Here is a 22902-nt window from a genome sequence, read left to right as displayed (position 1 = left end):
CCCTTCCTCCTGCGGAGAGACACTCTGTCCCTGCGAGCGCCATTTTCATGTCACAAAGGCAAAGACTGTCCTTGATCGGGAGCCTAATTTATAGAATCATTTTTTGGTCCCATAACCTTATCAAATAGACCTGTCAATGGGGATTTAATTGACAGAATAGTCTCCAAATTTTTAAGCAGGGACTTTTTTTTCTTAAATGTTTATTTTTGAGAGAGACAGACAGACAAAGCATGAGCAGGGGAGGGGCAGAGAGAGGGAGGGAGACACAGAATCTCAAGTAGACTCCAGGCTCCAAGCTGTCTGCTCAGAGCCCGATGAGGGACTCAAACCTACAAACCATGAGATTAGGACCCAAGCTGAAGTCAGATGCTTCACAGGCTGAGCCCCTCAGGGTCCCCTTTAAGAGGGACTTTTGAGAATTACCTTCCAAGTCGGTGAAGAGACAGGCCTGGCGGGGGGGGGGGGGGGGGGGGGGGGGGGGGGGGGGGGGGGGTGACGACATCCATCTGCAGTGCTGTGAGGACCAGAGCTTGAAGCCCCGCTCCCAACCCAGGGCCCCGTGAGCGCCATCTGGACTCGTATCTTTTCCAGGAAATATTCTGACAAGTTTCCCGACCCACACCACTGCTGCACAGCTGAACTGCATGCGATTTTCCAAGGAGGTCCTCGATACTAGACTTTGCTTTCAAACCAACGAGAAAACGTATCTATGGAGAAATTAGTCATTACAGTTCTAACCTTGGGGACGTCCCCACCCAGAGTAGAAGATGCTTCGAATACCCCGGTGCTTCTGCCTTTTGGAAACGACCATGTAAGTTTTACAGCCTAGTCATACTTTCGGGAGCGTGCGCCAGATGCAAGGCTAAAGGGGGGAGTTCGCCATCACAGGCAGCTTATTCGTAGGCCGGACGGGAGGGCGTAACAACGTAGGCGGCTTCTAGGCATCAGCACTGATCACGGTGGCCAAGCACGGGAAGGACGAAACCTGGCATTCGCACTTAATGACCCCCCGAGCCCTGCACGGTGACGTGTCCTCAGTGCAGAATTAAGCAATTTATCTGCAGAGAGTCTGCTCCAAGGAGAGACACAGAGAACATCTGTAACACTACCTGTGTGCGACAGGGTTTGCAGAGATGGCCGGTCAGTGGTTTACATGGCGTTTTGCCCAAGAACTTAAAAGGCAGGGCCTGAGAGACGGTGTGAACATCTGTAGCTGAGGATGACAGGTGACCTGTAGCCCAAGAGCTTCGTCTGGGGACACCAGCCAGAGCCTTCACCTCCCCCAAGGCTTCAAGCGCTCCTCTGCCCGCGTCAGGGGGTGGCCCCTCGCAAGCTGCTGACCCCAGGCCTACTGCATATCTCTGGGTCCCCCGGACAAGCCGGACGCCCAGCACCCGGCACCAGGCAGGTTCCAAACGGCTCCGTGGGCAAGCAAGCATGGCGGTTTGCATCGGAGCTCCGTGCGAAGGGCCTGTCCCGCTCGAAGAAAAGGAGGAGACAAAAGTATTAATCGTATTTTCCTTTTAATAAGGCTTTTTACTCAAAAGTGTAGCTTTGAAAATCTCTAGCTTGTGAAAACCAGAAGAGCCGGGAAGCCGCCTCGCTGCGCGCGGCCCCGCAGGGCTGAGGCCCCGCTGCCACAGCCGCAGACCCTCCGGGACCGATGCAGGAAATCAAACGCACCACTTTAAAATCAGAGCCAACATGTAAAATGAGGAGGAGGATGCATATCCTACTGTGATTCAAGGAGAAAGGGCAAGTTCTTAATAACAGTAAAACCAAACACAAAAGGTAAACAAATCTTTAGAAATCACTAGGGCTGTGTGTGTATTTATATAATTGGGATTATCATCAACATTTAAAACTATTAAAAATAAGGTTGCCACCTTAACTTTTCTTTCAGTACCGGGGTGTTATTTTAGGGGAAAAAAAAAATAAACCAAAAAAGGTGTCGCCCAGACCCTCAAGTTGCCAAACCCCAAGCACGTCTGTCCCCCCGCCCCCTCGGCAGGGGGCAGAGAGGCCACCACTGCGGCAGCGTCACGGTGCCGGGCGCACCCGGGCACAGCGGAGGTCACACCTGCACCCCTCCCCGGGAAGACAGCCCGTGCGCCTGCAGTGGGTCCACAGGACGCCCCCCAGCACCTCTTCCCCCTCTGCCGTTGCCGAGGCCCGACAGCCTGTTTTGCCTGGAAGCAAGATGGCAATCTTAATCAAAAAGGGAAGCTAGATTTTTTTTAAATAACTTAAAAAAAAATCATTTTTATATAAAGCAGCAAAAACACATTTTCCTCTCTGCAGAAAGAGAACGTGGACAGGGCAGCGCGGCGATGCAAATGGACGGTCCACAGACTTCCGCTCAGCCGGCCGGGGCGCAGACGGCACCTGCGTGGGGCTACTGCTCCCGGGCGCCCTCCGCGCTGTCTGAGGAAGATTCTTTGGTGCCTTCCGTTGCTCTTCTGCTTTCCTCCCCATTTAAATTCTCCTTCTCCGACCCGGTCCCGTTGGGGATAGAGTTCTCGCCGTTCAGGAGCCCGTTCTCCACGGCCTTCGCCCGGCCCACAGCCTCGGCCAGGGTGAGGGCCTCCTGCGTGCCCGCCTCCTCCTCCAGGCTCCGCAAGGCCAAGGGCAGCCTGGCGCCCGGTGCGCCGCTCTCCTCACACCGGGGCAGCGGGGCCCCCGCCTCCATCTGCTTGCGGTAGTACTCCCGATTGGCGGCCGCGCTCTTCACCGCTTTTTCCAGAATCTCTTTTTCCCCTAAGCGCAGCTTGATGGCCATTGTGGCACGCACGGAGAGGCTGTGGCTCTTCAGGAAGGCCCTGTCCTCCTGGCCAACGAAAGAGAGCAGCATTAATTCTGAGGAGGCTCAATCGGCCAAGGCGCTGGGACAGCAGGCAGATCAGCTGCTGCCAGGGATGGGGGCGTGAGGGAGGTGTCAGGGGTGACAGAAGGTTCTAGACTTTGACTGTGGAGGTAGCTGCGGGACTTGGGGGCTTCTAGAAGTGTGGATTGAATTGTGTTTACATTCCACCCGGTAAGATGACCCTAAGATGAAAACGGTGAGCCTCAGTCAGATGTGCTCCACCACATCGGACAGAGAACTCTGCTGATTTTAAAAAGTGTTGCCTGTCCTGTGCACGGACGGCCCAGGGCTCGGCACCTGGCTGGATGAACGTGAAGTTAGCGATGCGAAGGTTAGCTTTAAAAGCCCAAATGAAAACTCAGAATTACAGGAAAGTGTTGAAAAATTTTTCAACTTTGTCTTCTCATCAACAGTACCTCAGTGCGATTCTTTTGGTAAGTACACATACGGCAAACAGAAAAGTCTCAGTAAGCTGAATGACAAAGATCAGATCGCCAATGATTCTGCTACAGAAAGTCATTTACATTTAGGAAGGAGTCTCTTCTCAGAAATCCTTAACAACGTGACAAAGCTCGGATCCTCGTCTATGCAATCTAATTACCTCAATGGTGGTCTTGTAGGTTTTTAAAAGAAGCGAGGCCCGATCTTCAAGAAATGTCCACAGTTTGACCTCATTGTCCCAGCTGACAGGATACTCGGAATTGCCCAAGGTGAAGACCCTGTCGATGGCATTCTCTCCCAGCAAATGTTCTTTCAGTTCTTCTGCAAGAAACACAAGCAGCCATCTGTTAGGGAGGAAGCAGCACGGCTTCTCCACTTCTCACTTAACAAGCAGCCCACCTTGGAAAATCTCTTCCCCCATGACACGGTCCCCCTGTGGCTGAAGGCTCTCCCTGATGGAGGGCCCAGGCCGTTCTAGGCTCCCCAGAGGGAGTCAGGGCTAGATTCGGGTGGGGTGGGAGGGTCCGCCTGATCCGGACCTCCCCACCCCCCAAGCCTGGGCACGGCACTCCATCGCTCGCTTTTAGGAGGGACGCAGAGAGCCTTTACATAGTTTCATGAGACACACTTTAAGGACAAACCCTTGGGAAACGGCCCTTATGCGGACGATACCCTCCTGGCAAAGCTCGGTCGCACTGATGGGGTCACAACGACATTTAGGGGAACAATGTAAATAGCAAAACCGAGGTAAACAGGACAACAGTCCAGTGACCCTTCTCCATGTCGGTCAGATTGGCACCCACGCCAGTAGCTGACCTGACAACGCTCTTTCCCTCCTAGCACACAAGCCCCAAGCTGAAAGAAAGGAGGAAGTGGACCGTACAAACCTTAGTGAATGAAAAATGTGCCTAGATCCCTCACTTGTCAGGAATTTAAATAGAAAGTACAAATAAACACAAGTGAACATCTCAATTACCTTCAAATATATTTAAGAAGAGGGAAGAATTCAGCAACTGCTCTGAGCATTTCATCTCCTGGCACATTATCTTCAAAAGACCCAAACATGCCGATCCTATTCATGCTCGAGAAATATCCCCGCACTTCTTATGTAATTATGAGACAGTATCTCTTTCAGAGCAAAATGCCCCACAGCTGTCACTATTTACAATTCAAATTGAAGAACTTCTGCTGCCAGCAAACCAAACTTTTATTAGTATTAGTTAGAGGAATTCAAAGGATAATATATCAATTGTCTTGACATGACAAATTGTCTTTCTGTGACTAAAGAGAAACTACAGAGAATCATCGGGCCTAAAATGATTCAAGAAGTTTGTTTTTTTAAAAGAAAATAGAAGTTAATCTAACATTCAAAGAAGAAATTTATAAAGTTGCATTTGTTAGCAGAAGAACATGAAAAAATTCAGATTTTTCGATTTCAGATGCTTCAGTTTATATTCTTTGGGTCAAGCGCTGACCATTTACAACACGCGTCCCTGGGGGTCGAGGTTCCTTTCTAGAAGCTTCCCAGCGCTCGAGTCACTGGTTCTGAGTTCTTCCTCAACTCCACGTTCTGCCCTCGGCCTGGCAGGCTGAGGGGCAGAAGCAGAGCCTTCTCCCTCTGCTTTTAGCAGGGAAACTGGAGGCTGCTGGAGACAGGACCCACATGAGGGACTTAGGGCAGCATCACCGTGCGACCAGAGGCTTCCGAGTAGGTCCCTCCCCTGCTTCCGTGCAGCTAACAAAGCTCCGACAGAGCCTCTGTGTGCCCACCCCGCCCCAGGAGTGCACGTTAGGTCACCCCTGACAGTGACCGGTGGCCTCAGCCTGGCTCCGTGTCAACTGCGGGTTGCTCCAGACCCCTGGACGACTAGCACCTCTTCCACGGACTGTGTCCTCTGCAAACCAGCGGGAGCCGGCGGGACGCCCGGGGCACAGGCCCTGCCGTGGGCGCAGCCGGTCCCCACTCGGGCCTTCACTGCCAGCTCAGGACCCCGTCACTCATCCCCTTCCAACCAGAGCTTCCACGTCAGTCCAGCGCGATGAGAATGAACAGAACGTCTGCCCATGTGCGGCGTGGCACCTGGCATAGAGCAGGTGCTCACAAGTTACACGGACCAGCATCGCTGCCATTTCTCTTAGTTATCAATCTCTTTGGGATATGAACTGTGGCCCTGAACGTTATCCCTCATAGTGTACACGGGACAGGCCCACGGGAAGCCTTCAGTCGTGTTCCCTAAGCTGACTGAGGAGAGGAGCCACCACCAGAGGTGCTGGAAGCCTGAGAGGCAGGCGGCCTGTAGTAACACGGCCGCTTCTGAGGGACAAGCGCCATCTCCCCCCACCTCGGGTTCTGTGGCTGGAGGTCGAAATCGCCTGTTTGGGACATGGGGGACTTCTACGTCTGTCCTGACATCAAAGCCTGGACCGGGCATCCAGTGAAGGGGGGGGGGGGGCGAGGACAGCAGGGCGCAGCCGACTCCTCACCACGGGCCACAGTTCACCCCTGCAGACCACACTGCCCTCTCCCTACGCCTGGGCAGCTGCCGTCAGAGGAAGCCTTACCTGTCCACTGAGTCAGGGGCTACCTCACTCACTCCTTCCTACCCACTCCATTCTGCACAGGATTTGAGGTCGTTTACAACAGCAAACACACACACACACACACACACACACACTTACAAGTGAAACTTCAGGGAAGGAAATAATAAAGAGGAGAACAAAAATAAATGATATAGAAACTAAAAAACAAAGAACAGATCAATGAAACCAGAAGCTGGTTGTTTGAAAAAACAAATAAAATTGATCAACCACTAGCCAGACTTAACTAAAATAAAAGGAGCCAAGTAAGTGAAATCACAAATAAGAGAGAAAAAGTAACAAGCCAACACCTTAAGAGAAATACAATCTTAAGAGACTATTATGAAAAGCCATATGCCAACAAATTGGACAATTTGAAAGAAACGGATAGATTCCTAGAAACATATAAATGAGCGAAACTAAAACAGAGAAAAATAGAAAACTTGAACAGACCCGTAACCAGCAAAGAAACTGAATCCGTCATCAAAAGTCTCACAACAAACAAGAGTCCAGGGCCAGATGGCTTCCCAGGCGAATTCTACCGAACATGTAATGAAGAGTTAATACCTGTTCTTCTCAAACTATTCAAAAAATACAATAAGAAGGAAAACTTCCAAATTCATTCTATGAGGCAGTACTGATACCAAAACCAGATAAAGACACCACACAAAAAAAAGAACTACAGGCCAATGTCCCCAATGAACTGGATGCAAAAATTCTTCATAAAATACTAGCAAACCGAACCCAACAATGCTCTAAAAGAAACATTCACGGCGATCAAGCAAGCGGGTCTTATTCCTGGGCCGCAGGGGCAGATCCCTATTTGCAAATCCATCAACGTGAGGTACCACAGTAACAGAAGAAAGGAGAACCACATGATCCTCTCAACAGATGCAGAAAAAACACTGACAAAGTGCAACGTCCATTCATGATTAAAAAAAAAAAAACCCTCAACAAAGTAGGTTTAGAGGAACACAATAAAGTCCATATATGAAAAACCCACAGCCAATGTTATCCTCAACGGGGAAAAACTGAGATCTTTTCCTCTCCAGTCAGGGAAGATGACAGGGGTGTCCACTCTTGCCACTGCTATTTCACAGAGGATAGAAGGGCCAGCCTCAGCAATCAGACAACAAACAGAAATAAAAGGCATCCAAATCAGCAAAGAAGTAAAACAAAATTTCATTACTTTCAGACGACATGATACTACATATAGAAAAACCGAAAGACTCCACTAAAAAACTGTTCGAACAGATACACGAATTCAGTTATGTTGCAGGATCCAAAATCAACATACAGAAATGGGATGGCTTTCGAGATGCCAATAATGAAGCAGCACAGTGAGAAATTGAGGGATCCATCCTATTTACAGATACAGCAAAAACAATAAGACACTCAGGAATAAACCTAACCAAAGAGGTGAAAGGCCTGTACTCTGAAAACTAAAACACTGATGAAAGAAACTGAAAATGACACAAAGAAGTGGAAAAACATTCCATGCTCACGGAATGAAAGATTAAATATCGTTAAAATGTCCATCTTACCCAAAGCCATCCACACATTTAACACATCTCTATCAAAATACCAACAGCATTTTTTAACAGAACTAGAACAAACAATCCTACATCTTGTACGAAACACATAAGACCCCAAATAGCCAAAGTAATCTTGAAAAAGAAAAACAAAGCTGTAAGCATCACAATTCTGGACTTTAAGTTATATTACAAAGCTGTAGTGATCAAAACAGTATGGTTCTCGGACAAATATAGACACATGGATCCACGGAACAGAAAACCCAGAAATGAATCCACAACTATATGATCAATTAGTCTTTGACAAAGCAGGAAAGAATATCCAATGGGAAAAAGACAGTCTCTTCAACCAATGGTGTTGGGAAAACTGGACAGCAACATGCCAAAGAATCAATTTGGACCACTTTGTTACACCACACACACACAATAGATTCAAAACGGATGAAAGACCTAACTCGGATACCTGAATCTGAGCGAACCCAGGTAGTAACCTCTTTGACATTGACCATGGCAGCTTCTTACTAGATACGTCTGAGGCCAGGGAAATAAAAGCAAAGATAAACTATTGAGACTTCATAAAAATAAAAAGCTTCTGGGGGCGCTTGGATGGCTCAGTCGGTTAAGCATCCAACTTAAGCTCAGGTCATAATCTCACGGTTCGTGGGTTCGAGCCCCGCGTCGGGCTCTGTGCTGACTGCCAGCTCAGAGCCTGGAGCCTGTTTCAGATTTTGTATCTCCCTCTCTCTCTGATCCTCCCCTGCTCATGCTTTCTCTCTCTCTCTCAGAAATAAATAAAACATTAAAAAATATGTAAAAATAAAAAGCTTCTGGACAGCAAAGGAAATAACAAAACTAAAAAGCAACCTACGGGATGGGGGAAGGTGTTTGCAAACAACATATCTGATAAAGGTCAGTATCCAAAATATACAAAGAACTTAAAAAAACACAACACCCCAAAAGTGAAGGATCTAATTAAAAAAAATGGGTAGAGGACATGAACAGACATTTCTCCAAAGGAGACATCCAGATGACCAACAAACACGTGAAAAGTTCTTCAATATCACTCATCAGTGGGGAAATACATATCAAAACTACAAGAAGATATCACCCCACAGCTGTCAGAATGGCTAAAATCAACAACACAGGAAACAGCAGGTGTCAGTGAGGCTTCAGGGAAAGGGGAATTCTCATGCACTGTTGGTGGGAATGCACACTGGTACAGCCACTCTGGAGACCAGTAGAGAGGTTCCTCAAGAAAGGAAAAATAGAAGCACCGTATGATCCGGCAATCGCACTGCTAGGTAGTTACCCAAAGAATACAAAAGTACAGGGGCGCTTGGATAGCTCAGTCAGCTAACCGTCCAATTCTTGATTTTGGCTCAGGCCATGGTCTTACAGTCAGTTGTGAGTTCAAGCCCCATGTCGGGCTCTGCACTGTGCATGGAGCCTGCTTAGGATTCTCTCTCTCCCTCTCTTTCTGCCCCTCTCCCGTGCGCGTGTATGCGCGCACGTGCGCGCGCACACACACACACACTCTCTCTCTCTCTCAAAAATAAACATTAAAAAAATTAAAAAAAAAAAAAGAATCCATAGGGATACATGCACACCGATGTTTACAGCAGCACTATCAACAACAGGCAAATTATGGAAACAGCCCAAGAGCCCATCGACCAATGAATGGATAAAGATGCGGTGCATATATATAACAGGATATTACTTGGCTATAAGAGAGAATGAAGTCCTGGCATTTGCAATGTGGATGGAACAAGAATGTATTACGCTAAGTGAAATAAGTCAGTCAGAGAAAGACAAATACCCTATGATCTCACTCATATGTGGAATTTAACAATACAAAGAGGGGAAAGTGTGTGGGAGCCCCAGAAAACAGATTCTTAAAGAGACAAACACAGTTGCTGGAGGTGGTGGTGGGTTGGGGGAGGGGCAAAAGGGGGGATGGGCACTGAGGAGGGCACTTGCTGGCATGAGCACTAGGTGTTGTATGTAAGTAATGAATCACTAAATTCTACTCCTGAAACTAGTATTAAACTGCTGGTTAACTAATTGGAATTTAAAAACAAAAAAAAGAAAACCAAAGCCCTGGGACCACGGGATTGGGCGTATTGAGTGGGGGATACGTTTTCACATAAAACACAAAAACGCAAGCGCAGTCAGTCAGAATAAGAAACGCCAAATGTCTTCTCGGAAGCAAACATACGAGTAGATGCTGAATACATACATGTAACTCTTTCTGTGCCTGAAGTCAGAGGCTGTGGACCGGAATGTTGAGTTGGTCCGCAGCGTTCATGTAACAGGAGCCCTGACATTACGAAGCCTTCCAGCAAATTCAGATCTGGAAGGCAGAGTCGGCCGGCCGAGGGGGCCACGCTGACCACATGACCTCAGAGGGCCTCCCAGCGCCGTACGCTGGGCAGGGAATACGGCTGTCTGGGGAATGAGCCCATCAAACAGCCCCCTCCACACACACAGAATTCTGATGTAGTCAGACGATCCCAGATGCTTTTTCTTCCAATGCCAGGAGAGAATTAGTTGTTTATTACAAATGAATATTGACAACACATCAAGGACTTAATAAAACATTTCCAGGGTAAAACCGATCAACTTCTTTCTCCGATATTGCCATCTCCCCTCCCCCGAGAAAGTGCTCTAGTTATAAACAATTTTATCTTGAATCTGAATCACTACGCTTTACACTTTATGCATTTTTTAAAAAGTCAACATTTTTTTTTCTCCTGAAATGATTTACCTTCAGTCATGCAGAATACGCGGAGGAAAGCCAGGAGCTGGGCAGAGACGGGCGGCTCGGTGAAATGCAGCGCAAACACACTGGAACTGACAAAGGCAGAAGCGTTAGTCGCCCTGCCTGGGCGCCTGCTCTCAGCCCGTGGGAGCCCTTCACGCTATACTCTTCCAGGTCAGCCGCCCTCAGGGGGCGCTGACTCATCCCGACCCCTCCCCTGAATGGCGAAAATACTGCTTTCTGTGTCTGCAAAAGTGCAGAAGAAGGTAGGGCTTCTCTCTCGGGGGCCGGCGGCCACCACCCCTGCCAGCTATCGGCAGTTTCTAACGGCCTTAGTCTCAGGGTGCAGATGACAACGAAGAGAAGTAAGTGTGCCCACGGTTCGTAAAAAATGTTAACAATAATTTATGTTGAGTTCACATTTTAATCATTAATCAAATATTGACAAGTTCAATAAAAAAAGGTCTGGATAATCCATTTTCATTAAGAACGGTTCCTCCAGTCCCAGGAGAACTAATAAATCATAATTCTCATCTTCTTTATCATTTTGCACCTCAAATGCAAGAAAATCTTCAAGAATTTAACCGGAAATTCTTGAAATCATTGGGGAGCATGACTTCATTACAGAAACTAATGGTGGCAAAGAATTAAATGAAACAAATTGATCTGGGTCATTAACCTTTTCAAGGTGAGAGACACTAATGACCCACAGTATTTATTTAACTTAATGAGGAGCTCAGGCCGTGTCCCCGGGAGCGGGCTGCGAGGGCTCCCAACGACACTGACGATCATCTGAAGATGCCGGCAAGTCTCCCTGAGCCTCGGTTTAAGCCGCTGTGCAGTGGGGTGAAGACATGAAGACTAACCGCGCCGGAGGGGTTTTACTAACATGTCAACTAAACACACGCAAGCGCAAGCGGCTCCAGGAGTGCAGGGGGGAGCCGGGCGGCTCGGTACGTACGTGGGGATGCCGGCGCGGGCCAGGACCTCGGCCTTCATGGCGTACAGCCGGTCACTCTTACTCACTCCCAGCTTTATTTTCACTCTGTCGTGTGAATTATTGTCAAAGAAAAAACCACTGTGGATCACAAACTCTGCATTTGACCGAGTGCCATAAAAAATGTAAATCTGAGATGCAGTAAAGAAAAAAATAAAGGGACATAAAAGAAATTTAACATCATTCTCAATACAGAGCAGGGCAAAGGATTGGTTCTCACACGTTTAACAGGGCTTCACACACACACACACACACACACACACACACACACACACAGCCCTCACATGAGCACACGCCTCTCCCACGGCCCCAGCCCAGCGTGCAGGTCCCCGGTCCCCAACCCGGTGGAGATGGGCCAGGAAGGGCGTCGACTCCCGCCACTGTGTGTGCCTGCCTGGCTCACAGACAGGCCCCGGGACGGAGAGACCAGCACTTGACAGTGCGCCACGGTCCCCCCTCCTTCCACCACAAGAGTCTCTTCTGGAACAAGAGTTTTGGGCTAATTTCCAGCTCCTGGGGCGATTCTGCACCTGGCAGAGGGGGTCTAACTCTTCTGCGGGAAGGGCCCATCAGTGCTTTGTTAGACTAATACTGTTCATTTTGTCTCGGCTGGGACATCAAGGGTCAACGCCAGTTCTGCCTTTTGCGGTTAACTGCTTGGTCATGACACCGAGGGGTGGAAAGCAGGTATTCAGAGATGCGTACTGTCAAACTTACTGAAAGGCTTACCCTGCGCCCCACCCAAATTATGAGACAAAATCTGCAGGTTAAAGTGGAAAGATCTACGGTGCCCAATTCGCTGGGTTTCGCCACTTAAATAAATTACAAATATCAGGTCAACTGTGCAAACAGATGCATTTAACTCTTTGGACATTTAACTCCGTGGACCCAAAGCACAGCACGCTTCTTAAGGCTTTTGGCCCGAGACGTACCCCCCAGAAAGTCCTGCATACCAGTCCCTAATCTGCCCCCTTTACAAGGTAGCAGCGCTGCCGCCCGCGGCCCCGCGCCCGCCCCCGGCCAGTGCGCCAGCGCGGCCCACCTGCTCTCCGGCCCGGAAGTCCTGCAGGGCCACACACTCACACCGGTCGTCCTCCAGGTTGTAGCCGGTGGTGATCTAGGCGGGACGGAGGGGCGACCGTGAGCGCGAGGGCTGGGCCCCCACGGCTCTGGTCTGGCAGTCAGGGGGTAAGACAGCCGGAGGGGCCGAGGGGCGCCCGCTGCACGCGCTACAAAACTGACAAAGAACTGCTTGGTTATTCTAATTAGTTCTATTTACACGGGAAGTTCTCACACAGGATTCCGCACCTGAGGTGAGGGAGCACACAGCGCCCTGAGCGTCCCTTACTGGCCTCAGCAGGCACCCCCATTTAGCCCAAAGCGGGCCCCGCGGACGGAAGCAGGGTCTCCTGGAGAACGCGAGCTGACGCCAAATACTGGGTCTCCCCCCTACCCCCCCGCCGGCCACTAAGAGTCTGAAGTGTTTCTTCCATCGGGTAAACAAACAGGGAAAAGGAAAAGCCTGTTTCTAAACTATGTACGTATTTTACTCTGAAATTAGCAAAATTAAGACTTTCACATAAGCAGGGGCGCCTGGGGGGCTCAGTCGGTTAAGCGTCCAACTTTCACTCAGGTCATGATCTCGCGGTTCGTGGGTTCAAGCCCCGCGTCGGGCTCTGTGCTGCCAGCTCAGAGCCTGGAGCCTGTTTTAGTCTGTGACTCCCTCTCTCTCTGACCCTCCCCTGCTCACGCTGTCTCTCTCTCTCTCCTAGAAATAAAACATTAAAAAAAAAAAAAAAGACTTTCACATAAGCAAAGGGAAAATAAAATAAGTAGCTGTGGTCTACCTTTCTGCTGAGCACTGCATGGTAAGCATCTCTAAGGGCATTACAGGTAAGCACCCCAAACCCGCTCCCTAAGCCAGAAACCCACATCTCCCCTGGCGTGTCCTGTCCTGGGGGCCCAGGCCACTCACATCCTGGCACACAGGCCACGAAGATGCTCCTGGTGCCCTGTGGGCCAGCACTGGACCTCCTGAATTAGCCTCGGGTCCTCGCCTTCCTCATCGCTCCCCGGAAGGGCCGAGGTCCTTACAGTCGGCAGCTGTGGCTTCAAGTCCCAGCCCTGTCCCTCCCCATCCCTAGTGATACTACAGTGCTGACCTCCTGTCTAAAACCTTCTGGTGGCCCTCCTACCCACCTACGGGCAGAAATCCAAATTTTCAACCAGGGCCTCCTCGGGCTTCCTGACCTGCTCCTGACCTGCCACACCTGGCCACCACGCCAGCTCCTGCGTGTCTGCAACTACCTTTTGCTCCTGTTTTGCCTGAGCCCTGGCTTCTTTGGGGACGCCTCCCCTCATCCTCCCCAAGCCCCTGCACTCCCAGAGCCCCTGGACTGTCACCCTCCTATCCAATACCCACTCCCCGTCTGGGAGCTCCCACCTTACCCGTGTCCCCAGAGCTAAGCACCCTGTACCCCCCGTACCTAGCACGTGACGCTGTCTCTGACAGGGCTGACTTGGTGCCTGAGCCACCGGGATAAGGAACAGGGGCCCCAATTTATATGAAAAGCTCCTTATCTGAAGTCTGTCCCTCAGAGCAGCCCCCCAATCTCTTAGCTGGTCTGTAATTATTCATTAATTCCTTTGACCTCCTCATTTTGTCCTGGACAATCAAAATTCAAGACCACTACAAGTGCTACTTACTAAAAAAGGCATCAATAGCATGGATCCAAAAAATGACTTCTGATTCTAGAGAATGACATGCTTAGGACAGAGGGCCACGTGACGACAATCTTTCAGCCCAGGACCCCCAGAACCAATGGTTTATTAACTGGATCATACTGCCACTCTGCAAAGTCCGACAGAAACACGAAAGAAACAAGAAATGAATGCAGCCAGGAATCTGGCACATTTTCACTCAAAGAACAGTTTCTACGGTTGATAAGATCAGCTCTGTGAGGTTCCTGCCCAGTGTCAAAATCTCTGCTCGGACCTCACATGCAATTCTGATAAGCACGGCATAGAAACTGCCCATGACCTCCAGCCCTGAAAGTCTGCGGCTCCACAGTATGTTTGCACAGGGACCTGGCAGGAGCATCACGCAGCCGGAGGGAAGTCAGGGACGCAGGAGGGCCAGGGAAGGGCCAACAAGAAACAAAAATAAACAGGTAGAAACATGGAAGTCAGGAGGGGAGGCTCACAGAAGGGGAGACGCAGTGATGTCACACAGGGGACCCCGGGCCGCCTTCCTTGAGGAAGGCTGTGAGCGGTCTTGTAGACATCGGAGGAATTCGTTTTCAGGCAGCAGGAAGAGCCCGTGCAAAGGCCCTGAGGTGGGCGTGTGCAGGTGTCTGAGGAAGCACAGGGGCCCAGACCTGTGTGTGGTGGGAGTGGAATGGGGGCAGGTTGAGCGCGGAGCCTTGTCTGCTACTTATAAAAACCTGGGCTTTCACTTTGAGGCTAGAAAAAAGCCTTGTATAAATCTAAATGTTTTAGATGTTTCAGTACTCAAACGGGCCTTGGGAAAGAGCCTCTCTCACTTCTGCTTGAACTTCCCAAGGCCCTTCTAGGCTGAGCAGGAGAGGTGCACACTCAAATACAAGCGCTGCTTGTTCCAACATGCTTTACCCACCGGAATGGACAAACCGCTCGTCAGGGCCCTCTGCACACACTGAATGACCTCGGAAAGGAACATCGCTGCCCACATTAGTTCTGACCAGTCGCACAGAATTCAGACCTACAGCATTCCTCACAGCTGAATGCGATGCCCTACGAACTCATCTAAGTCTGTCTCCATGTGGCCAGGCAACCAGCTCACATCTGCCACCGTCTCAGGCCTGGGGGCCCGGCCGGCCTTCCCTTTTCTCCCCCATCTCCCTGCCGCTACCGCTCTGGAAATTGCTGCCACAGGCCTGGCTCTCCCATCTCTGCTCCCACCACCAGGTTCTTGTCAGAAGCACACCACGTTGCTGGGTTACAAATGTCTACCTACTCCCTCAGCGATCGTCAGAACAGACAGACGACGACCGTCAGGATAGACACACACACACACACACACACACACACACACACGACAATCAAGTGTCTGAGAAGCCAAAAGCCTTAATTTTGGGTACCTTGTTCTTAAAGAGAGATTACCCGTAATACACGGGATACAAAACTGCACAGGGTTAAAATAGATTCTCACGTTCTACCAGACACAATTTCCCTTCAAGTCTGTTTACAATCACAACCGAAAACAGTTCAGCCAAGGTGTGGAGTGAGGAACGCACGGAAAACAGCCACCGTTAAGAAAAAGTGCCACCACCTCGTAGAAACCCGCTAAAGGCTACAGAGCCGTTTCGCCAGCTCTGAGGGAGGACACAGACCTTACGAACTGCATTAGAGAAAACACAGCATTAGTGGTCGTCATCGACTCCTTATTTTTATCTTGAAATAAATTGGCTTTTTATTTTTATTTCATTTTTACTCTTAGAGAGGAAAAATGGTCAATAGCTTAATCTCATTTATATGAAAGCAACACAAAAACTCATGCGTGTGAGTGTGTGAAGGGGTGCAAATCCGTACCGGATGGAGGGAGAGATTCGCACACTGGCGGCCCCAGGGTCACTGACGGGGCTGGGTGCTGGCAGGGAAGGGAACCTGCACATTTTACCACTGTAGAGGCATCTCACCGGTTAACGGGTTTTGTTTGCTTACAATACTGTGTGTACTTTTTCAAATTCTAGAAATAAAAAAACTCTAATGGTCAATCGGGTCTGAAAACTAATGACCTAACCCAGTGAAACAAAAAGGAAAATGCTATAATCAAATATTAAAAGCATTTTGAGGGGTGCCTGGGTGGCTAGTCAGTTAAGTGTCCGACTTTGGCTCAGGTCATGATCTCACAGTTCGTGGGTTCGAGCCCCGCATCAGGCTCTGTGCTGACCGCTCACAGCCTGGAGCCTGCTTCACATTCTGTGTCTCCCTCTCTCTCTGACCCTCCCCGGCTCACGCTGTCTCTCTCTCTCTCTCAGAAAAAAACAAAACAAAACAAAAAAAAAAACCCAAACAACAAAAAAAAGCGTTTTGAGAATTTTGAAAACTTCACTCTTATAATCAGTTTAAAATAGCTCTGAAGGGGGAAAAAACACCCAGAAAAAGAATGAAAACTTTTATTCATTAATGAAAATAAATAAAATATGCTGTTTCCTAATATGGCTAATTCAACTAAGCATATCTAAATTAAGGCAGAAAGTAATGATAGGAGTAAAACCATTCTTTCTCTACAAGTTAAGGGTACCCCCTGCAGTCAGGCCTTCCCACACCAGCGCTGGACCCTGCATCATGAAGGCTCTGGCACATGCTATGTGTGTGTTCTGGCCATTTTGTGCAGCTAGACGTGCAATCCTCATTTACGACACTTTTAAGCCTACTTATAATACCGCTGATAATCACAAAGAAAGCAGACGTTGAGGAAAGATGAACAAAAGGGTAAAACCAATCCAGTGTGCCGGTACAATGCTTAAAAATTAAAAATATTCTCAAGCTGATCATAGTTCTGTATCCTGACATCAGGAAACGTTTCTTAGACTACTATCTCAGCACAGAAAGCGTGTCCCTCGGCTGTGGCCAGGGGTACGAAGAAGGTGGAGGGACAGGGAGCCAGCTTGCTAGGGTTCCCCCTTTTATGAGTTGCCATTAACAATCATAAAATTTCCCTGTTTTCTTAATGTCTCCTACCCGGGGCTTCTGATGCCTGATGATGCCAACCCCACACTCAAGGCCAAGGGCCCAACGCCCTAGCGCCAGGGACACCAGCCCCTTCTCCCGGACAGAAGCAGGTTAATAAGTGGGCCAGGGATGCGTCAGCGTGTCAGGCGAAGGGAGAGGGAACAGGAAGGAATCAGAGCAGGCACATAACTGGGGCTGTAATCAGCAAAGGAAGAAAACAAGGAACGTAAAAGGAAAAACCGGAGAGAAGAAAGTTTTGTTTTTTTCCTTCAATAAATCAGCATTTTAAGGAGAGTAAGGAGAAAAAAACCTTGGTTTAGTCTGTGGTTTAATAAGATAAGAACATGAGTGTTTAGGCTGGAATTATGGCTTAGCAAATCAGTGCAATTCACTGTGGTTTCTGAACGTGGAGGAAGATTCTTGTTCCTGGTTTCCAGGATTAAGCAAACGCAGAGACAGAGAAACACCAGCTACTATCTGCAGGAGGCCGGAGGGGTGACACGGCCGCTTCTGTTTGGAGGGAGGCAGGAAGCGGGGCTGGCTTGTAGGTGGACCGTCCACTTTAAAGCTCCTTCCCTCCTCTTATCGCCCCCGCGCCCCCCCCCCCGCACGAAACACAACACCCACGGGGTCCTTACCAGGCCGTTGGTGTGATTGCACATGTCCCATAAGGGAATCAGCGCCAGGGTCACCCGGGAACCGTCCTCTGTGGGAATCTGGTTTTGTCGAGTCATAACAGAAGAGACTGCCCACCTGTAACCGGCAGAAAAGAGGCGGATTACAGGAGGGCCACTTCTTGCCCCGTGCGGTGAGAACTCAACCAGAAACTACGGTTTGTCAGACTTCGCGCCAATCTTCAAAGCTAATTCCTGAGTATTACCGCAGGTGATGCTGGCCTTCATCATTGCTCAAAATTAAATCTGAGGCTGAGGGGAGGGACGGGGAACTAGAAGGGAAAAGGACAGAGAGAAAAATCCAGGGGTGAGTGTTGGGGTAGGGGGGAGGGTATGTTCCAAGGAGATGGTGACTGGAAGGAGGGCCGGGAGCAGAGACCTCCAGGCCTCCGGTCCTCACTGTGGCCGAGACCCTCCCCCCAGGCCCACACCACCCTCTTCTTCCCCCAATACTGACTCTGCACCTAGCTTAAGCCTCAGTGAGAGGCAAAACAACGTAACTCCTTTCTGACCAGAAATCCTAAGAAGTCGACAAAATGCGGCATGCTATTTTTTATTACATTGCACAATTAAATCTTTTTATTTAAAAAAAAAAAGTCTCCATATACTACAATAGTCTATTTAAATCCTCAGGACCCCCCACACTAAATGCTAGTCTCCAATATTACCTTGGCTACCCCCCACCAGGGCGAGGGCAACTTCTGCGTGGTTATTAAAATGCCGATCCTACCCCAGCTGCCCATTAGAACCTTGACCCGGTCACAGCAGGTCACTTCTTACTTAAGTACTTCCCACCTCCAAGATCCCTGGATCACTTAGGAAACACCCCCGCCCATACACAGTACACAACACACACCAAAGATGCGCACACACACACACCACACACATCTACCCCCCCGCCACACCCCAAAACACACACACACGCGCCCCAACCGACCTGTAGTCCTCGTAAGTGAAAGCATCCTTCAAGGGCAGTTTGTTGGCATGAGGGTGGGTCTGGGAATTACAAGTTTCAGAAAGCAGAGGTGAAGAGAGAAAAAGGGAAAACAGAAATCAGTCAGCAGAATTTCATTATTTAGCTGCCTAACAGATCCTAACAAGAGCCAAATGAAGCAGGAGGCGTCCAGCCGAGCTACTGGGGATCATCGTGCTATTATGCTCTCATACATCACTGTCAACTTAATTTGTTGTGCCCAGCAGCCGCCATAAATCTGCTTCCTCATATTTCGATACTAGAACCCACAGACACCACACAAAAATGAAATTTAAGGTGGACCAACTTCACAAAGAGGCAGGCGCCCCCAGGCATTTGAGTATTTGACCCAAACAGGACCCGGGAGCCTCTGGAGGTAGGCGTCTGTCCTGGCCTTCCTCGGTCCCTTCTACCCCTGACACGCGGCACACCCCTCATGAGTGCATCAAATCTCTTCTTACGTGGAGAAAAAGAACAATTAAAGGCACTCTAATAAATTGAAGGTTCATTTATCTCTGACTTAAATCATTTGGACGGAAATCAACTTATGTGCAGATGAATCATGGATGTGGTAAACGCGGCTCAAGTGCAGAAAAATCAAGAAAAACAGTTGCGTGCAATTCTGAATTTTACAAACAAGACAAAGATAAAACAGAGTCGGCCTACTGAAACCTGACTCCTTTTCTCCTGGACAAAAGAACATTTGGTGAAAACATCCACAGCTTCACGCTTGCTTACAAGGACGTTTTATACATTTCCTATCCCCTCATCCCAATGACCAGCCACCTTGGTCCCTGCGAGCACGCAGAAACTTTGTCTCCGTTAAGAAACGAAGAGCCGAGACGGGATCATTTAAATCTCCGGGGTCAGTTACAGCCCGGGAGGCGGCCGGCTTGCCCGGCGCTCCCCGACCGCGTCTCCGCAGCACTGGTACTCTGTGCGGTTTTTACTCTTGACGCATTAGCATGGCAAGCACTCGGCCATTCATCATGGCTCACTGTAATGTGCTCGCTGGCACCGCGCGCAGGACAGTGGGGGATGAGGTAGAAGTGGCTCAAACCGTAAATCAATTAGAAAACAAAAGCTTGTGCTCCGTGCGCAGTTTTAGGCAAATTATAGATTACAAAAGGCTGCCAACTGGGCGTTAGCTCCCAGGTGCCTGCCTCCCCCTGGTGTCCTTAGCCCTGCCGTTAACCCTTTGGAAGAAAAGTCAAAACAGAAAATTACACTCGTGGAATCTGGAAATGGTGTAGCAACAAAAATAAAATTAAAGGTGATGCATTTTAAGTCGATACGTGAAAGCACATGTTGCCCAGAGGAATTTTCCGGCTGCTGGAGGCAGATCGGGATTTCTGATCTCTGTTAAAAAAAAAACAACAAAAAAACCCCAAGGTCATGGTCAACCCTAGTGAAGAAAGATGGGAGCCTCTCAGAGTCGGGAAGCTTCCTGCCCGGCTCTTCTTTGTAATGGGGTGCAAAGTTATGCTGCAAGAGTCCTGAGGCTGCTTTACATTTACAATGATGAAACTGAACGGTGAGGCTATTCGGGTTTCTCCTTATAACAGGACAATCTGAGCAAAGGGCCCCTCCACAACCCCATGTGCCCGTGAGAGGCACCCCGGATTTCTGTCACTTACAACACAATGAAACCTCACAAGGAATGACCAACCAACCCCCTGACCGACCCGGGGGGCAGAGGAAGGTGCAGGGCTTCTCAAACTCTACGCAGGTGGGAAGCACTACTGTTTTTGTTATTTTAAAATATTTTAATTCATTTAAACTGTGGAATGCACGGTGGTATTTTGAAAGCTGTAAATTCCAACACTAAATCCTAGAGGTATTAGGAATTTGATCCGCCCTCCCAAGAAAGTCTGACTTACTGAATGAGAGAAAAGATGACAATTTTCAAAACTGGAATGCTGAATGTCAAAACGACTTGAGCAAGAACCTTCCAGCACTCCGAGACCCTGAAACAGCTTTCGAATCTGCAGCCTTATTCAAACAAGACGTCCTCCTCGAGGACCAGACAGACAGATGGAAAATTAACTCTCCTGAATGTCTCCCTTCCTCCTCTGTACGTACCTTTCTTACCGAAAACAGAAGTTCATGCTCATAGTCCTGATGAAGTCGTAAAGACAACTCAGGGGGAAAAACACACAATTGCTTTCTTCAGATTAATTTTGATGATCATTTTGGCTGCAGGCTTACATAATATTTGTAGAGTCTGTTAGAAATCATTGTTCTTATATGCTTAAAAATTAGGGTGTGCCAATTGTACGTAATTCTGGTATAAAAAGCTATTCTGCCACAGAACGCATGCACTTAACAGTTACACTGAAGCAAAATTTAATTTGACACTATAGAGAAAGGCAAACAACTTGCAGTTCAACAGGCTCTCACCACTGTGACACTACCGCCACCTACTGGCGTCATGGCAGAACAGGTTAGCGCCGCGGAGTCCCTGAATTGTTTCCCTGGGTGGGGAAGGTCTTCACAGCAGCTTACCCTAAACCCAAACTGGGCTTATCCAGAAGAACTATGGTTTCAGCTTGACTCCAGCAATACCTGGTTTCTAAAACAACCTACCCTACTTCTTCAGTGCTGTGTAATACTGTTACGAGGATCTTGAAACATTCAAAGATCGAAAATGATTTGCACGTAAAAAACACTTAAGTTTGAAAAAAATGTTTTCACGTACCCTGAAAAAATGAGCAATAGCAAGAAAAATATTCCCAACACTCTTGGAGCTCTGGACAGAATTATTCTTTTCTTCTTGCAAACACCGAAGTCTTTTGAAGACCAAGTGAGGGCTTAAAAATACACCTCCGGAAATTACAGCGCAAATCTGAAGCTATTTATTTTGAAGTTCCTAAAATGTTCTTAGATGAAAAGTCTTTAAGGTCACCCTTTAAAGGAAGGATAACTGAACACTCCTCACCTTATAGAGCAACACCTGATAACGGTTTTGCTGATCAGGACAGATCCAACTTGTATTTTAAAAGCCAGAGAGTAAAACACAAAGCTTACTCCTGGTGGCCAGTTTCAGCTGTAACTTGCTTCCCGGACACAGCCAGGTAGATGCACCCAGGACGGGACGGTGAGGAGGGCGGTGTTAGAAAGATGACCCTGACAGGGTCTCCGGGGCACAGGGGCCCCCAACAGAGGCCAAGTCGGGGGTCCAGCCAAAGGATGACTCCCTGCCCACCTCCCACCCTCAAAAAGACAGGAGGAGAAACCAGCCAGATTTTCTGCAGACTTTTTTAATGATTGGTATTTTCACCTTCTCAGGCATTCTAAATATTTGAAGCTGGAGAAATAACCAGTTGCTGTGATCACAATCAGACTCAAGGCCCTCGAGAGCTTACTTTGAAAACAGGATTCTTGTTTCTTTATGCCAAGAGGCAACCCGGTGAAGTCCTCTTCCGTTCCCTTTTCTGCCAAAAGGGGGTATTCCAGATGAGGCTCAGTAATATTGTATCTAGTACAAAATAATCACGGTGTTTGGGAAAGATTAATATCTAAAATCATTTGTTTGGCTTCAATAAAAAGAAGTAATATTGCTAAATATGTAAGTATGACATTTTGAAGAATTTACCATATTGCATGGGTCTGGTAGCTATGCTTAAGGAAATTAAAAACCACTACCGTCAGCATATTCGATCCTTATTAAAGTTCTGTCTGGAACTATCACTCACATAAAACAAAAATAAACCACGAGGAAATTTAAATAAAACCTATGGATTACAGGAGTTCGGAGATGAAAGAAAGGAACAATATTCTCCCTTTAAAAAATTGATTTAGCATGCAGCTTCTCTTTATAGTCCCTTGATAAAAATGAAATCTCCCTAACAAACACTTAATAAAACCTGTCAATATCTCTGGGAAGAAAAATGACACGAATGCATTAAGTATTAAATACCCTTGGAAAAAGTCACATATTCCATGAATTTTTGATGCACTATCTTGACATTAATGTAAAACCTTGATATTTATAATTGACAGAGATTTAATAAAGTACAAAAGAAGATGGCTGCAGCACGGCACGCGCGGTCCGGGCTGATGAGAAAGTGGGGCTCCGGGTGCGCGCGGACGCTGAGCAAACAGTTCGGACGTGTGCCGCGGGTGAGCTGCCGTCTTATTTGAAGCCCACACAACAAACCTTTGTGGAGAACCAAAAGCAGCAGATTTCGTGATCATGTGAACTCCTAATTCAGAAACATCGGGTATGAGGAACAGCTTTGGAACAGCTCTGCCTCGAACAAAACGCATTCAACTCCGAGTTTGTTTGCTTTTTAACATCGACCAGAAAGCGCTTTTCAATTAAACCGAAGACAAATGCTCCCACCTACCGTGGGGGGGGGGGGGGGGGGGC

General features: G+C 48.4%; 1 protein-coding gene across 4 annotated transcripts in view; it reads right to left on the bottom strand.

The window, feature by feature from the left end:
• Window positions 1-1504: 1504 nt before the first annotated feature.
• Window positions 1505-22902, bottom strand: part of SETD3 (SET domain containing 3, actin histidine methyltransferase) — a 79000-nt gene continuing 57602 nt past the window's right edge. For 2 of the 4 annotated variants that reach the window (XM_039252917.1, XM_039252918.1), the window contains exons 7-13: window positions 18495-18553; window positions 17522-17636; window positions 12211-12285; window positions 11133-11299; window positions 10178-10263; window positions 3465-3625; window positions 1505-2827 (exon numbers count right to left, since the gene is read on the bottom strand). In XM_039252917.1, the coding sequence (XP_039108848.1) occupies window positions 2396-2827; window positions 3465-3625; window positions 10178-10263; window positions 11133-11299; window positions 12211-12285; window positions 17522-17636; window positions 18495-18553 (1095 nt within the window). In that variant the 3' untranslated portion in view covers window positions 1505-2395. Of the gene's footprint in view, window positions 2828-3464; window positions 3626-10177; window positions 10264-11132; window positions 11300-12210; window positions 12286-17194; window positions 17394-17521; window positions 17637-18494; window positions 18554-22902 lie in introns of those variants that run through there. The other 2 variants (XM_039252920.1, XM_039252919.1) reach the window with 2 other exon arrangements.

This window comes from Hyaena hyaena, unplaced genomic scaffold (assembly GCF_003009895.1).
Source record: "Hyaena hyaena isolate Hyena2069 unplaced genomic scaffold, ASM300989v1 scaffold_427, whole genome shotgun sequence".
Classification (NCBI taxonomy): domain Eukaryota; kingdom Metazoa; phylum Chordata; class Mammalia; order Carnivora; family Hyaenidae; genus Hyaena; species Hyaena hyaena.
Note: the sequence above shows the minus strand (reverse complement) of the source record. Positions and strands in the feature narration are given on the sequence as shown.